This window comes from Ceratotherium simum, chromosome X, assembly GCF_057802395.1.
Source record: "Ceratotherium simum simum isolate JZ-2026a chromosome X, ASM5780239v1, whole genome shotgun sequence".
NCBI lineage: Eukaryota > Metazoa > Chordata > Mammalia > Perissodactyla > Rhinocerotidae > Ceratotherium > Ceratotherium simum.
The window spans coordinates 102,243,937-102,258,103 of NC_141940.1; the positions used below are offsets into that span (position 1 = coordinate 102,243,937).

At 33.5% G+C, this 14,167-nt stretch overlaps 1 protein-coding gene across 1 annotated transcript in view; it reads left to right on the forward strand.

Moving 5' to 3' along the window:
* Positions 1 to 14,167, forward strand: part of LOC147911961 (dystrophin-like) — a 203,895-nt gene that overhangs the window by 140,867 nt on the left and 48,861 nt on the right. The window contains exons 20-23 of the mRNA XM_087426448.1: positions 4,717 to 4,839; positions 7,198 to 7,335; positions 10,059 to 10,211; positions 11,076 to 11,258. Coding sequence (XP_087282574.1) covers positions 4,717 to 4,839; positions 7,198 to 7,335; positions 10,059 to 10,211; positions 11,076 to 11,258 — 597 coding nt within the window. The remainder of the gene's footprint in view (positions 1 to 4,716; positions 4,840 to 7,197; positions 7,336 to 10,058; positions 10,212 to 11,075; positions 11,259 to 14,167) is intronic.

The window sequence follows — 14,167 nt, forward strand, 5'->3', positions numbered from 1 at the left end:
CTGAAAATTCCTCTCAGAAAACATACATGAATGCAAATGAATGAGACAGACATTATCAGAATTATCTAAATCTACTAAAATTTACTAATTAAACTAACATTTTGACTATTATTAGTAAGACATTACACCTGTGACATATTTTAAACTAATAATGAGCTATTGGTTCATTTCAGCATCTTGGTTATATCAATCTGTACTGTCCAATAAGTTAGCCACAAACTACATAGACTCTTGAGCATTTGAAATGTGGCTATTCCAAATTAAGATGTGCTATAAGTGTAAAATACACTTGGGTTCTGAAGTCTTATTATGGAAAAGTGAATGTAAAATATCTTATTAATAATTTCATATTGACTATAGGTTTATATGATAATATTTTGGACATATTGGGTAAATAAAATATAATTAATTCCGTCGGTTTCTTTTTACTTTTTAGTATGGCAACTAGAACATTTAAAATTACATATATGACTTGCGTTATATTTCTGTTTAGCTGCATTGCTACAGATAAACAAAGCTCTTTGAATTCAGAAGAGAAAATTTACTGTAAGTTGATAAAATTTTAGGGACATATTCATGTGAAAAGTGTCTTATTTCTAACATATACCCTAATACATCATCATCCTGCCTCTGCTGTATACTTTCAGCAATGAGAAACTCACTACTTTAAAATTAGTGCTTTTACAAAGAAAAAAGATTTGCAACAGTAATCAGTTGTTCCTATATTAAACGAAAATTTGGGCTCCAAGTAACTTCTACCCATTGATTCTAGTTATTCATTTTGGAACCACACAGAAAAATTCAAATCCCTAATCTGTATAATGGCCTTTTAAACAAATGCAGAGTAGTCTTTGATCAGGAAATCTGGACCCTACACATAAGGAAATCTTAGTTTGTATTATCTTGCTTGAATTATTAGTTGTTCATTTTGTACTAGTGTTTCCTATAATCTATTCCTGTCTGCTTGTATCATTTTTGTACCTGGTGGTATCATGTTTTTGCTAGCATTTGGTCAGCAATTAATATACATCCACACATGAAGTGCTGACCAGTCAGGTCTTTTCAATTTTATACAATAGAAATTGTGTTATGGAAAATTCCAGATCATTCAAGAAAGAGCTCCTTGAAATATTTATTCTGCTACCCCATGATTAGTCATTCATTCACTTAGTTTTTCAGGAAATATTCATTATGAGTGTCTACTGTGTAACAGGAATGACTGTAGGTTGAACAACACAGACAAATTCCTCATCTTCATGGGGTATTGATGGAACTCATCCCTCTCACTGTGTGTTGTTTGCATGCTTTTTGTGTCTCCACATAATTCCTGATGAAAATACTGCACAGGGCAGAACAAGTGCAAAGCTCTTGGCATCCTCCTTGAGACCACCCTCTACGTTGATGCAGATTAATTAATCAACAAGTTTTGTTGTTTGGAATGATACATCTTTACCAAACTGGAGTCTCAATTTCTCCCTGTTCACAATTAGAATTTCATGATTTTGTTAAATACTTTTGTAAAATAAAAATGCCGTGTCTACAAGCATTTATTTTATCCTTTATAAATCCTATGTTTTCAAAAGAGGAAGAACTTGAACAGAGCCACGAATGGGTGTGATTTTGAGAGGAAACAATAAGAGCCAATATTTATTGAACAGTTATTATATGTCAGATGGATGCATAGGATTTTGAGAGAAAATAACAACCAATATTTATTGAGAATTTATTGTATCTCAGACAACATTCTGACATATTTGATCCTCATAACAGCCCTAGGAGGTAGATATTATTCTTATCCTCATGTTACAAATAAAGAAACTGAGGCTCAAAGAGGACACATAACTTGTTCAGAGTCCCTCAGCTAGTAAATGGTGGAGCCCAGATTCAATCTAGGCATTCTCTTTCAGGAATTAGGCTCTTCACCAGAAGACTAAAAAGAGTATAAAGGCCATGAGGGAGGGATACCAGGAGTTCACCAACAGACCTGTAAGAAAGGTTGATATTAGGAGCACTTAAATTGGGCTAGAAAGGTCCCCAGGGCAAGATTAGGGGAAACCCTTGACTATCATGTTGGAGTTTGGACTTTTACTTGTACTTCTTAGCAGAGAAATAGCATAATTAAAGTCATGTTTTTGGAACATATTGACCTGATCACACTGCACAGGATGGAATTAGTGAGATGGGAAAGAGATTGTCCCCCTGTAAGGATGTTATTGCCTTAGCTCTTGTGTGAGGACTAGGAGAGATGGTATCTCTGGGAATAAAAAGCAAGTGGACCATGGTGAATGCATTGACAGTTATTTGCGATTTATTAGACATTAGAGTGAAGTGCTGAAAAATAATGTGACTCATGTTTTAAGCCTGGATGACTGAGGAAAATGATTTTCTATTAAGATAACCAGGAAAGTTGGTGTTGCAAGTAGTTTGGGGGAAAGACAATGAGCTCATTTCTAGACATGTTGAACTTCAAGTGAGAAATTGGCTGACTATTGCAGAATCTAGATTGGAATTAAAAAGGGAGGTCACGGCTAAAGATGAATATTTGAGAGATATTATGAAAGTTATAGATCAATTTTGGAAGATAATACACTTTATTAGGGAAGGAGTATTGAGAAAGAGGCATGGAAGTCTAAGTTCTGAGCCTCTGAAACTACTATATTTGAGTATGTAGAGAGGATGAGATAGAGAGGAACCAGGTATAGGAGTAAAACAGATAAATCTGCCTGAAAATGGACCCATCTTCTTTTGACATACAAGTACACAATAAAAGTTATTTTAAATGTTATTAATCATCATATATTCACAAAATCATGTAGAACAGAGCAATTGCTGTTATTAAATATTAACAAATGTGAACAATTCAATAACATAAAAGCCCATCAAATTAATACTGGGTAGTTATGATTCTAAAGGCTGTTAATTGTTTTACTTTTACAATACTTTGAACAATATATGATTTTAAAGTATAGAAGTATGTTAATAATACAGAGGTTGAAACATGCTTTAAGCATATTTACAATACTACCATTTTGTACTGGTTCAAGAACATACTATGATATTTTAAATTGTAAAGTTCATTAGGACTTAAAAAAACTAGTACTGAGAATAAGTCACTTTAAAAAAGAGCCCATAGGGCCGGCCCCGTGGCTTAGCGGTTAAGTGCGCGTGCTCCACTACTGGCGGCCCGGTTTGGGATCCCGGGCGTGCACCAACGCACCGCTTGTCGGCCATGCTGAGGCCACGTCCCACAGCAACTAGAAGGATGTGCAACTATGACATGCAGCTATCTACTGGGGCTTTGGGGAAAAAAAGGAGGAGGATTGGCAATAGATGTTAGCTCAGAGCCGGTCTTCCTCAGCAAAAAGAGGAGGATTAGCATGGATGTTAGCTCAGGGCTGATCTTCCTCACAAAAAAAAAAAAAAAAAAAGAGCCCATAAATCCTTTTCAGCATGTGTAGAAGTGCCTAGAGGAAAGGTGTTTACTCATGTTGCATGTGAGAATCATGTCCTGGTGAATAGCATTTGATTATTCACTTCTTCAGTAGTATCCTAAATAAATAACTTTAGATAAATTTAGTAACCTAAGTACCTTTAGATATTTGGTTTTACCGTTAACGCTTATTGTCCTCTAGGAGATGCCATCTAATAAAGAAAAAGTAACACTATGACTAGGAATGTTATTGGGGAAGAGTAGGTGGGGACCAATCTTGATGAATGCAATCATCCTGGCATAAGACATGGGGGTCATTCCTGAATTGGTTTTACAAATGGAAAATGTTTAGCTCTGTAAGAAAATAAGATATTTGTCATCCTATGAGTTTTCAAAAGCTATCAATCAGGTATAAAATATTTCCTAGTGGTTTAAAGCAGAGAAATTAAATAAAGATCAATAGAATAAAAATTTATTTTGTTAGCTGTTTGAACTTTAATAACTAAATCTTGTCTACTTTTTTGAATATATATTTTATTTTCAATGTATGTCCATTCCTCACTCTTCTTCAAGTGGTTTCTTTAGAAAAATAAGAGATTTTAACGGTTTTTGAGACTATGGTCACTATGAATTTCAAAATCAAAGAAATTGTGATGTTTGTAAGGTTGGGAAACATATATTCAGATTTTTTATGTGAAATATTCTGCGTTCATTCATTTGAATTTTTGTGCTACCAAAGAAAGCATTCATAAGGCAAGCTAATGGCATTGTTTGTCTTATGAGAGAATGCCTGTCAATTTCTCCATGCTAAAAATGTTATTTGAAATGTCTGAAGCAGATTGCCATGTAGTTTTTCTGAGGATAAGGAGACAATTCTGCATTTCCAGCTAAGGTTACTGTTATTTGATGAATGAGGCAATTTATGATGAGACATATTTAGCCAAATGGTATTTATATCAGAATATTTAAAATAAGAACAAATTCAACTTTAGAATACTAACAATTAGCCCAGTCAAATATATGGAAATTGACTTTTGTTGAAAAAACAGGATAATGAATTGCATTATCTTGCATGTATGTTCAGCTCTGGTGATGTTAAATGTTTGTCTTTATTTGCAACCTCAGGTACTTTCCCAGTTGTCTTTCAAAACTTTCATAAAATATAATATGGAAACATAATGCATGTCATTATTTTAGCAACAGGAGGTTGAACAAATGTATTTTTTTGGTTCATGTTTCTAATAAAAAGTAATTTTGATTTAAATTAGCACTATCTTTTTTTTTAGGCCTCCATTCCTTTGAAGGAATTGGAGCAGTTTAACTCAGATATACAAAAATTGCTTGAACCACTGGAGGCTGAAATTCAGCAGGGGGTGAATCTGAAAGAGGAAGACTTCAATAAAGATCTGGTAAATTGGTTGTGATAAAAGTGTGAATGAACTAGGAGTGAAAATGAATAAATATTTGGAAAGAAATTAGATAACTCAAGTCTCCAACACTTCTCAGAGAACACCTTGTACATTTTGTGATTCTAATGATTTATTACAAATGCAAAGGACTCTTGTTGAACTTTTATTATGAATGCCAAATTACTATGGTTTGGTCATACAGGAGCACTTACAGATTCTAAAAAATAGCTCAGCAATTTTGCTTTCACCTCTGCTACCTTCAAACTCGGAGGAGAAAATGTAGTGGGGGAAAAAAGTGTCAAATCACAAAACAAACTAGATATTTAATACGAAACTTAACTATCATAGATGGCTGATGTTTTGTGTCACTCATGTTTTTGGTAGTATAACATTTATTTTGGAGAAAGGGAAATTACATTCAATATAAACATTGTTTATTAAAGTTTACCACAAAGTGGTTTTTTTTACCACAAAAAGTTGAATACATAGTACAGTATATGTCTAAAATATGTATAAATGCATGCTGCTTATTTCATGGGAGTAAAGAAATATAACCATGTGGGCTATTCCCAAACTCATAACATTCTCCTTCAACCTTGATTAATTTCAAAATGTCGTTTACACTTCACTCTGGCTTGAATATTTCTGCATCACATCACTTTTCACTGACTTTTCTCTCCCTCCACCCTCCTTTTCACAATTTTCTTTCCCCTCTTCCACAGCCATCACCTATATGGCATTCTTAAAGTTTACCATATATCATGCTAGAGATTTCTCAGGCATGTATCAATGCTAGACACTTCTCAGACAATGCTTGAAAATAACATCAAAAAGCAATATATGAATTTTAGATACTAGGCATGTGAAGCAATAGGAGAACTAGTTCTACCAGTCTTTGTTCTCATTGGTATCAATTCTGACTTCCTGGAGCTGCATAAATCAATTAGTCCCCGTGTATGGGGTTTGGTGGCCTTGCTAACTCAGTTTGTGGAAAGAAAGACAAGAAGCTTTCCAAGAGGCTGAGTTACAGTTACCTCTACTTCATGTCAAAGAAGAAGCCAGAGGGCACCGAGGTGAAAAAAGAGTGCTGCTTTCCTCTTGGGCTGATCGCCAACTCTGCCCTATAGCCCTCACCTGGTGTAGGGAAAGAAGTGAAGTGGGTTTTTTTGTTTATTTTTTGTCCTCAGCCCTAGGAAATGTTGTAGACTTTTAAAAGACATATTAAAATAAGGCAGGTCTTTCACAGACTATGAACATATATGTCTGCTATATTATTTCATTAGACTAGTAACCGACAAATCTCAGATAAAAATCGCATTCCCTCTGAAGAAATGAATAGTTCCTCAGCTGTGTGTAGAAGTTTAAATATGCATTATAGATTTAAATATGTAACATCTAATACCATGAATAATTATACACAGACATGTGACTTTTTAAAAATTGTCTAGCATTTGTCATTCTTAGCTCATCAGGGTACCTTGGGTACCATTGCAAGGTGAACCTCATTGATAGAAAGGTTTCATATACTGAGTTGATAGAAGGATAGGAAACTAGAGGTGAAAAGTCACATGGTGACATATGCTGTTACATTTGACCAGCACTTATTCAAATCATTTTATTTCAAAGTAAAATAAAAATATTTTTTTAGTGTCTAAAAAAACAAAATGCGTATTGAAAACATTTAAAGCCATTTTTCTAATTCATATTTTAATACTTAGTTGATTATTTTAAAATAACATTCCTATATGACATATTTTTAGAATTTAATTATTTGCAGTATTTGACAGCAATATAACACATCATTTTTTACTAATGCCCTAATATTTGGCCTAAATTTGGGCATTTAGATTTCAAACATAAAGCAGAGATTATTAGATAGTAATTAGTGTACATTTAAAACAAAATAATTTTCACTTAGGAGTGAGTGTGTTAAAATTTTAAGATTTGTTTCCATCTCACACACATCCACATCCATATTCCTGTATGGATTAGTTGACGTTATACATGACAAGTTTAGCTTACTTCTCCAAACTTTTTTTAATTTCTAGAAATATACTAAAAATCATAGCCAAAAGAATGCTTCCACAGCAGTTCACCACTTGTCTGAAACGATGAAGTACCTTACTCCCCTAATCAAGTGTGTCCTTTTGAACTAGACGAGAGGAAACTTACTTCTTTTAAAAGCTAAAGTCCAACATATAAAAGAAAAACGACGAGCACAATATCTTATAATAACATTCCCTGAAAGTTTTAAATTGGATTTTTTGTGTGTGTTTAAATAACGTTTTATTATCTCTGTTAACGATGTACAGCTTTTTAAAAACCAAAATGAAGACTGTACTTGTTGTTTTTAATCAGAGTGAAGACAATGAGGGTACTGTAAAAGAATTGTTACAAAGAGGAGACAACTTACAACAAAGAATCACAGATGAGAGAAAGCGAGAGGAAATAAAGATAAAACAGCAGCTGTTACAGACAAAACATAATGCTCTCAAGGTATTAGAGCTAAAATTATAATATACCTTGCCTGTGTTTTTTTTTTTTTTATATGTAGGGTAAAATATTTTGTGCATAAATAAAATCTGCTTGAGAATCTTAATCACCAGAAATACAATTTTTCTGTTCAATGTGTGTGCTTTATTTAACATTTTTGAGTGGTGTCTTTGATTTTGAAAGATGTGTTGCTTAAAAATTATGTTTTTTTTGCTAAGACAAATTTTTCTGAGTAGTAATTGAAAGATGTTAAAATGCATCATTCACAGTGTTTATACATTTAATTTTCTAAATAGTTTATTTTTATAAGTTATTTTTACATTTGTCTTGAAAAACCTGCGTTACTGCCAGAATAACCAATCTATATTTTTTTAGGCTTTCTACTTCCTATATTTTATTTAGACTAGGTCCAATTTTTTGGTAACCTAATATTTGTTTAATAAGGCCTGGAATTCAACTTAATTTTTTCAGTTAACTTCATTTTGCCTTCAAGAGAGTCACTCTTTGCAACTAACCAAGCTTCTAAAAGAGTCTAATTTCATTTAGATAGGAATCCTCAAAAATAATCTTAATATCCTTGAAGAAGAACTGGTACTCTCATATTAACCAACAATAGTGTATAGTTTCAAGTACCCATGTGACTCATCTAGATTTAAACAGGAAGGACAGAATAGAGTATTGGTTTTGTTTTTTTTTTTTTTTAGTCATATCTAGAAAGTTCTTGAGATGAGACTGGACATGTGAAAAGTTTTGTGAAATAACCTTTTATATTTTTAGTGCTTTGCAGTATTCCTATTTGCATGCATGGCTGATTTTCTAATACTGTTAATTGCCAAGCTTTTCATTGTAAATCACTCTTTTAGAGCTATGTAGCTATGTAGGTGGCTCCACCTAGTTGGTGGATGGAGTCTGCTTTCTATATGCAAATAAGAGTATAAAATCTTTTCCCATATAGTTAGACAACCAAATAAACACTGCTGAGAATGCAATTACACAATATTGTGCCTGCAAGGAATCCACAAGGAAAGTCTAATTGGCCAGCAGGTGTTCTGAAGGTAACTGCTGATATATATAGTAAACAGAAAAGGCCTCTTCCTCGAGGGAGTGCTCAGAAAATCAGAAAGCTGTGTAATTCACACGCTTCCAACCGTGACCAAGCTTTCAGAAGCATCTACACTGGTCATATGATGATATGTGACCTACTGAACAGCAGTGTTTAATGGTTATCTGGCATACCTGTAAAGAAATCTATGTAATGTCTCTAAATATCTTTACACATTACACATCACCTTATGCTTAGGAAATAAAAGGAGTTTCAGATTTTATGACCACAAGCCCTTTCTCTTGGCAAAGATGTGAGTTGTGTCACGAATAAGGCATGGCTCAACTCACATTCACGTGGCTGTATCTTGGTACCTTTGAAAAAAGCAGCATTCCACCTGGTTCATCCCAGGCATTTATCACCTTCACGAGAGACTTCGAAATTCAACTAAAAATGTAAACTGCAGTAAATTTTACACCCCCAATTTTAAACAAAATGGAGAAGGAAATCTAGTTCATTCTTGCAAGTATATACTAAAAGTGATTAATGAAAATCTACTCTACTTGCCAAACCAATCTACATCACCAAATTCAGTAACTGTGTTAACCTGCCAAGTGGCTCCAATTTTATTCCTTATGAAATGTTTCAAAGAAGGTCAAAACTTTCCAATGCAATGAATATTTCAGCAGTTCTTTGATATTCATTATTTTCTTTTGCTCTAGTTAAATCTGTACATGAAACCCTAATTGCTACTGCTCTGAAGAAATGAAAACTATATTCTGAGCTCTTATGTTCCCTTGTGTTATCATAAAATGGCATTTCAACAAATTCTATTGATCAGGGAAGACATTGGGTGTGCTTGCAAGGAGCAAGATGATTAATTTCTCCCCTTTGTTGATTTATTAAATCGGTCACCCTTATTTATCTCATCAGGTTGATTGGAAACCATGCACTTTCTCTTTTCTTTTTAAAATAATTCATCATTTTGCATTTGGAACATGATTTCATACAAAATTTGGCCATGCAAACCTCTAAAGAAAAAGCACTTTTATAACATTGAAATTGTCATTTTCACGTACACTCACGGATGCACAATTTTCACACTTCTACATATATAGCTTGAAACAATTTATATGATAACTAAGATGACTTTATATTTCTAATCACAAAATATTAATGGCCCGTGAATCCTTTTTACAGGGATTTCTAAAACCATGAATGTGGTTGCTTGGCTATATAAACTTAAAGATTTTGTTGATCAACCCAGGACTGAATATAAATTCTAGAATTTTTACCTATTTTAAAATTTAAATACAAACTTGCTAAGTTTCTGCAAGTATCTAGTTAACTCAGTTGTACTGATACATTAAACTATTTCACATAGACTACATATTTTGGTTGACTCATTAAGATTCAATTAAGTATGACAAAATTTATAAACAAGTTTGAACATGCCAAGAGAAAATACTTTAAGTGGGTTGTTCAGGTTTCTTAGCTTCATGTACATGGGTCCTGCCACATAAATACATAATTTAATCATCTATTTGTATGTTTAGCATTTAAATGTAAATTTAACTGAAGTTGTACAAGAAGATGAGGGCCTCAAATTATTTTTAAGTAACTACAGCCGGAAGTGTGCTATACATATATATTGATGTATTAATAATATCTGCACCATAAACAGGATTTGAGGTCTCAAAGAAGAAAAAAGGCTCTAGAAATTTCTCATCAGTGGTATCAGTACAAGAGGCAGGCTGATGATCTCCTGAAATACTTGGATGACATTGAAAAAAAATTAGCCAGCCTACCTGAACCCAGAGATGAAAGGAAAATAAAGGTAATGTTGTTTTAGAATGTCAATACTAGATTTTATTTCTACAGCTTACTTTCTTTAACTTAACCTGTGTGGATCATATTTAAAATGTTGATGTTGTTGTTTCCTCTATTAGCGTTCTCTCTGATTTGATGCATTTCCTTGTATTGTGTTTTGTTTTGGTAAATGTATTAAGTGTTTTTCAATTGACATAATGTTGAATGAATAAAGTGTTATTTTTAGACAATGTAAAATGAATTCAGAAATGTCATGTGTTTTCTGGTAAAATTGTAATTGACTTTGTGTATCTTTGTTCCAGATGAACAAATGACTTATCGGTATATGGACGGCTTCTTTCTCATGTTAGCACATTCATTTCATCAGAGCATCTTCACACATCAGTGTCAAATCTCTATAGATTTATTTGCATATTGTCCGCAGATGTTTTTTCTGTCATTATTTTACACTTTTTATTTTGCTTCATTCTCTGTTGAGTTCCTCAAAACTTTAAAAAAGAAATAAATAATTTATTCACTTACCCCCTAAATTATATTCTATATGAATGGTCCCTAATAAATAATGGGTAATCACTCCAATTTGGGTCAACCTCCAAAACACCAGAGGACTTAAGAAGAAAGAAAAATGTTAGATCAATTTAAGTAATTTCCTAATTAGAATATCTAAAACTGAGCACTCAAAGGATAACTGAAATAATATTTGAATTCTTGGGTGAAGATGACAGTGATGGCTTCCATATTTGTAAATTATGAAAAATGACAATAAAATGACAACAGCCTATGAAATTTCTGAGAGAAGTATGTGCTGCTTGCAGGTTGGTTGATGTGGTTAGCTAACTGCCCTGGGCCCTGTATTGGTTTTGCTCAATAGGAAATTGATCGTGAATTGCAGAAGAAGAAAGAGGAGCTGAATGCAGTGCGTAGGCAAGCTGAGGGCTTGTCTGAGGATGGGGCCGCAATGGCAGTGGAGCCAACTCAGATCCAGCTCAGCAAGCGCTGGCGGGAAATTGAGAGCAAATTTGCTCAGTTTCGAAGACTCAACTTTGCACAAATTGTGAGTTGTGACTGGCAAACCCACCTATGTGTTTGCAACTACTACTCTGATAACAGAGGCCTACTAACAACAAGAAAAAAAAAATCTGGGTGCAATTTCAAACTTCTAATATGCATTCTAAAAGTGAATAGTTTCCCCTCACTTTGGGCTTCTGTAACACTAGTGGTGGATTTTTCAGATGAAAAACATAATAAATTAATAGGTAATAGGAAACAGCCCCCCATCCAAAATGAAAAATACATCTTAGTTTTTTTTGCCACATCATTTTTTCATAACATTGGCAATGTGAATTTGTCAATTTATCATACATTTCCTTTATTTCAGTGTCGAATCCAAAAATATGCATTGCTTTCCTGAGACCATCCCATGCCAATTTTACTTTCTTAATGTATACATAGTGAATAATAAATCTTTTGTGAAACATCTTCTTATATCAACTTGCATAAGGCCTTATCTCACTGAATTAAAGAATAATAGTTTACTCTAAAACCTGGCTTAGCTACTTAACGGGTTAAAAGGCTTATTAGAAGAATTGGATGCCTAGTAAGATGGTTGATAATTGATAGCAGATTGGAAAATATCAAATATTATGACTACTGAAATATTACAAGCCAGAAGGAAAAGGAACAACAGCTCTTCTTTGAAACAACTGGATGGAAATTTTGTGATTCTCTCTTTAAAAAGGCAATTCATAATCATAAGCTTGGTCTTCTTAGCTCTTTATTTGTAATAGGGTATAAACCATAGAGATTTTCTAACAGGTACATTTTTTGTTCCTAGTCTGAGGTACTGTAAAGTGAAGAGGAATGGTCACCACTCTGTAATGATGTAAATATAGTGCTCTTCACAAAACCAGGATGTCAAAGTCTGGAAAATAAGGCTTTATAATTATGTTAGGTTGAATCATAGGAAACCAACAGATATTCACACATTTTTGACCTATGTAAATGACAATTTCATTCGTTTCAACCTATAGATGAGACATTTTTGGGAATTTCTTATGTGATATTGGTGATTCCATTTAACGTGGAGAATACTGTCTTTGACAATATAACTTTATTTTATAAACATATAATTTTGTTAATGCTGCTTATTAACCAAAGGAAAATAGACGCCATATTATTATTACTTCTTACTCATTAGAAAAATCCATGAATATACTGTTTTCTATGAAATCCAATACCCTGAAATTTAATAGCAACCGAATATTCTGAGAAATTGGAAAATGTAATATAAGATATATTGAGACTATGTTACATTTGATGTCCAATTCCAGCTGATTGCACATTTCAGCCTATTATCCTTCATATTAGATGTTATGAACATAATATGTCATAAATCACTCAAGCTTACACTAACAGAAAGCTTGTGTCTGTGAAAGCAAAGTGAATTGAAAGATTAAGGCAACCATAAAGAAAATTCAAGTAAAATATTTTTCCCTGATTTAATAGGTCATTCAGGGAGAAGTCCTTGGCTTTGAATTATCAGACTACTAACTAATTTATCCATTCTAATTCCCCCTATATCTTGACATATCCTATATACAGGACTAAAGTTTTTTACGACCTGGTCAAGATAAGCTATTAACACTTTATGGTTAAGTAGACAGAGGATCAAAAATCTCCATAAACCACCCACTTAAAATGCCATTATGTCCTTACACATGATAGGCTGTCAACAAACATTTGTAGAACATAATGATGATTGGTGAAATAAAGTAAGAATATCTGAACCAGTATCGAATTTTAAAAATAAATTATAGTGAAATGCTAAGATATATTTTCCTCGTAAAACATTTATTCTTGATTTTATATCTGAAAGATCCAAAATTCAGAAGGTGCCTGAGGTGGGGAAAATATTTTTATGTTAACTCTGATTTTTCATGATAATAGAAGCAATAACAATCTGTATGATGAATAATCAATTTAATATTAAAATTATATTTGGCTTTGGATTTTAATTAGACCTAAAAGATGATAGATAGATAGATACAAGATGGATCTTTGTATTCCGTCAATTACTGATATATATTGAAAAACTGATATCACATGTCCACTGGTAAGAGTCATCTTTCCCAGTTATTCTACAATGAGGCAATTTGAGATAGCCCTATGCTAACAGCTTAACTAAGAGTTATGTTTGGAATAATCCTACAGTGGTCCTAATGCAGCACGGGTAGTCATAACTTCAAAATTCCTTACCTCTCCCTGTATTCTCCTTCTCTATTTCTCTCATCTTTCTTTCTCTCAAATATCCCTTTCTCTTCTCTCTAGATATAAACTCTAAACTTCATTTGGACTCATTGATTTTCAGTTAGTCTTTCATATTTTAGCAGTAGCAATTCAAGATTGTAGGCAGTACTATAAAGTGCTTAACATTTGAGAGCTGAGTTTAAAATGAGAAATTAATTTTCCTTATTTCAGAGATAAAGACTTAAAAATGGACTAAGCAGTGTAAAATTAGTGCACTTCGGGGGCTATGTCCATGTCCGAGCTATGTAAGGCAATACTAAAGCTCAGAAAAGGCCTGGAACTTTGTCTGAGGGAGCCATGAGGCAGCCCTGGGGCAGGCAGGAGTGCAGATCAAAGGAGAATAGAGAGTACCTGCAAAAATGATGGTCCTTCGGGCAAACCTGGAGACTATAAAGAAGGAAAAACAGACTGGGAGAAAGCAGGTACAATTTTCTGCAGGTTTTAAGCATGTTGAAGCCCCTGCCCTAGTTAGGAATACAAGACATTTCTAATATAGTTCCTATTGGCTTAGAGACCTGGCTGCTTGGTGAAGACGAAGCAATGATGGCAAACTGAACGTAAGGAATTTTTTTGCAGGATGTTTTATAACAGCAGTGTGGTCTAGTAAAAGGACCACTCCTTGGGGTGAACAGCCTTGAATATGAATCCCGGTGACTG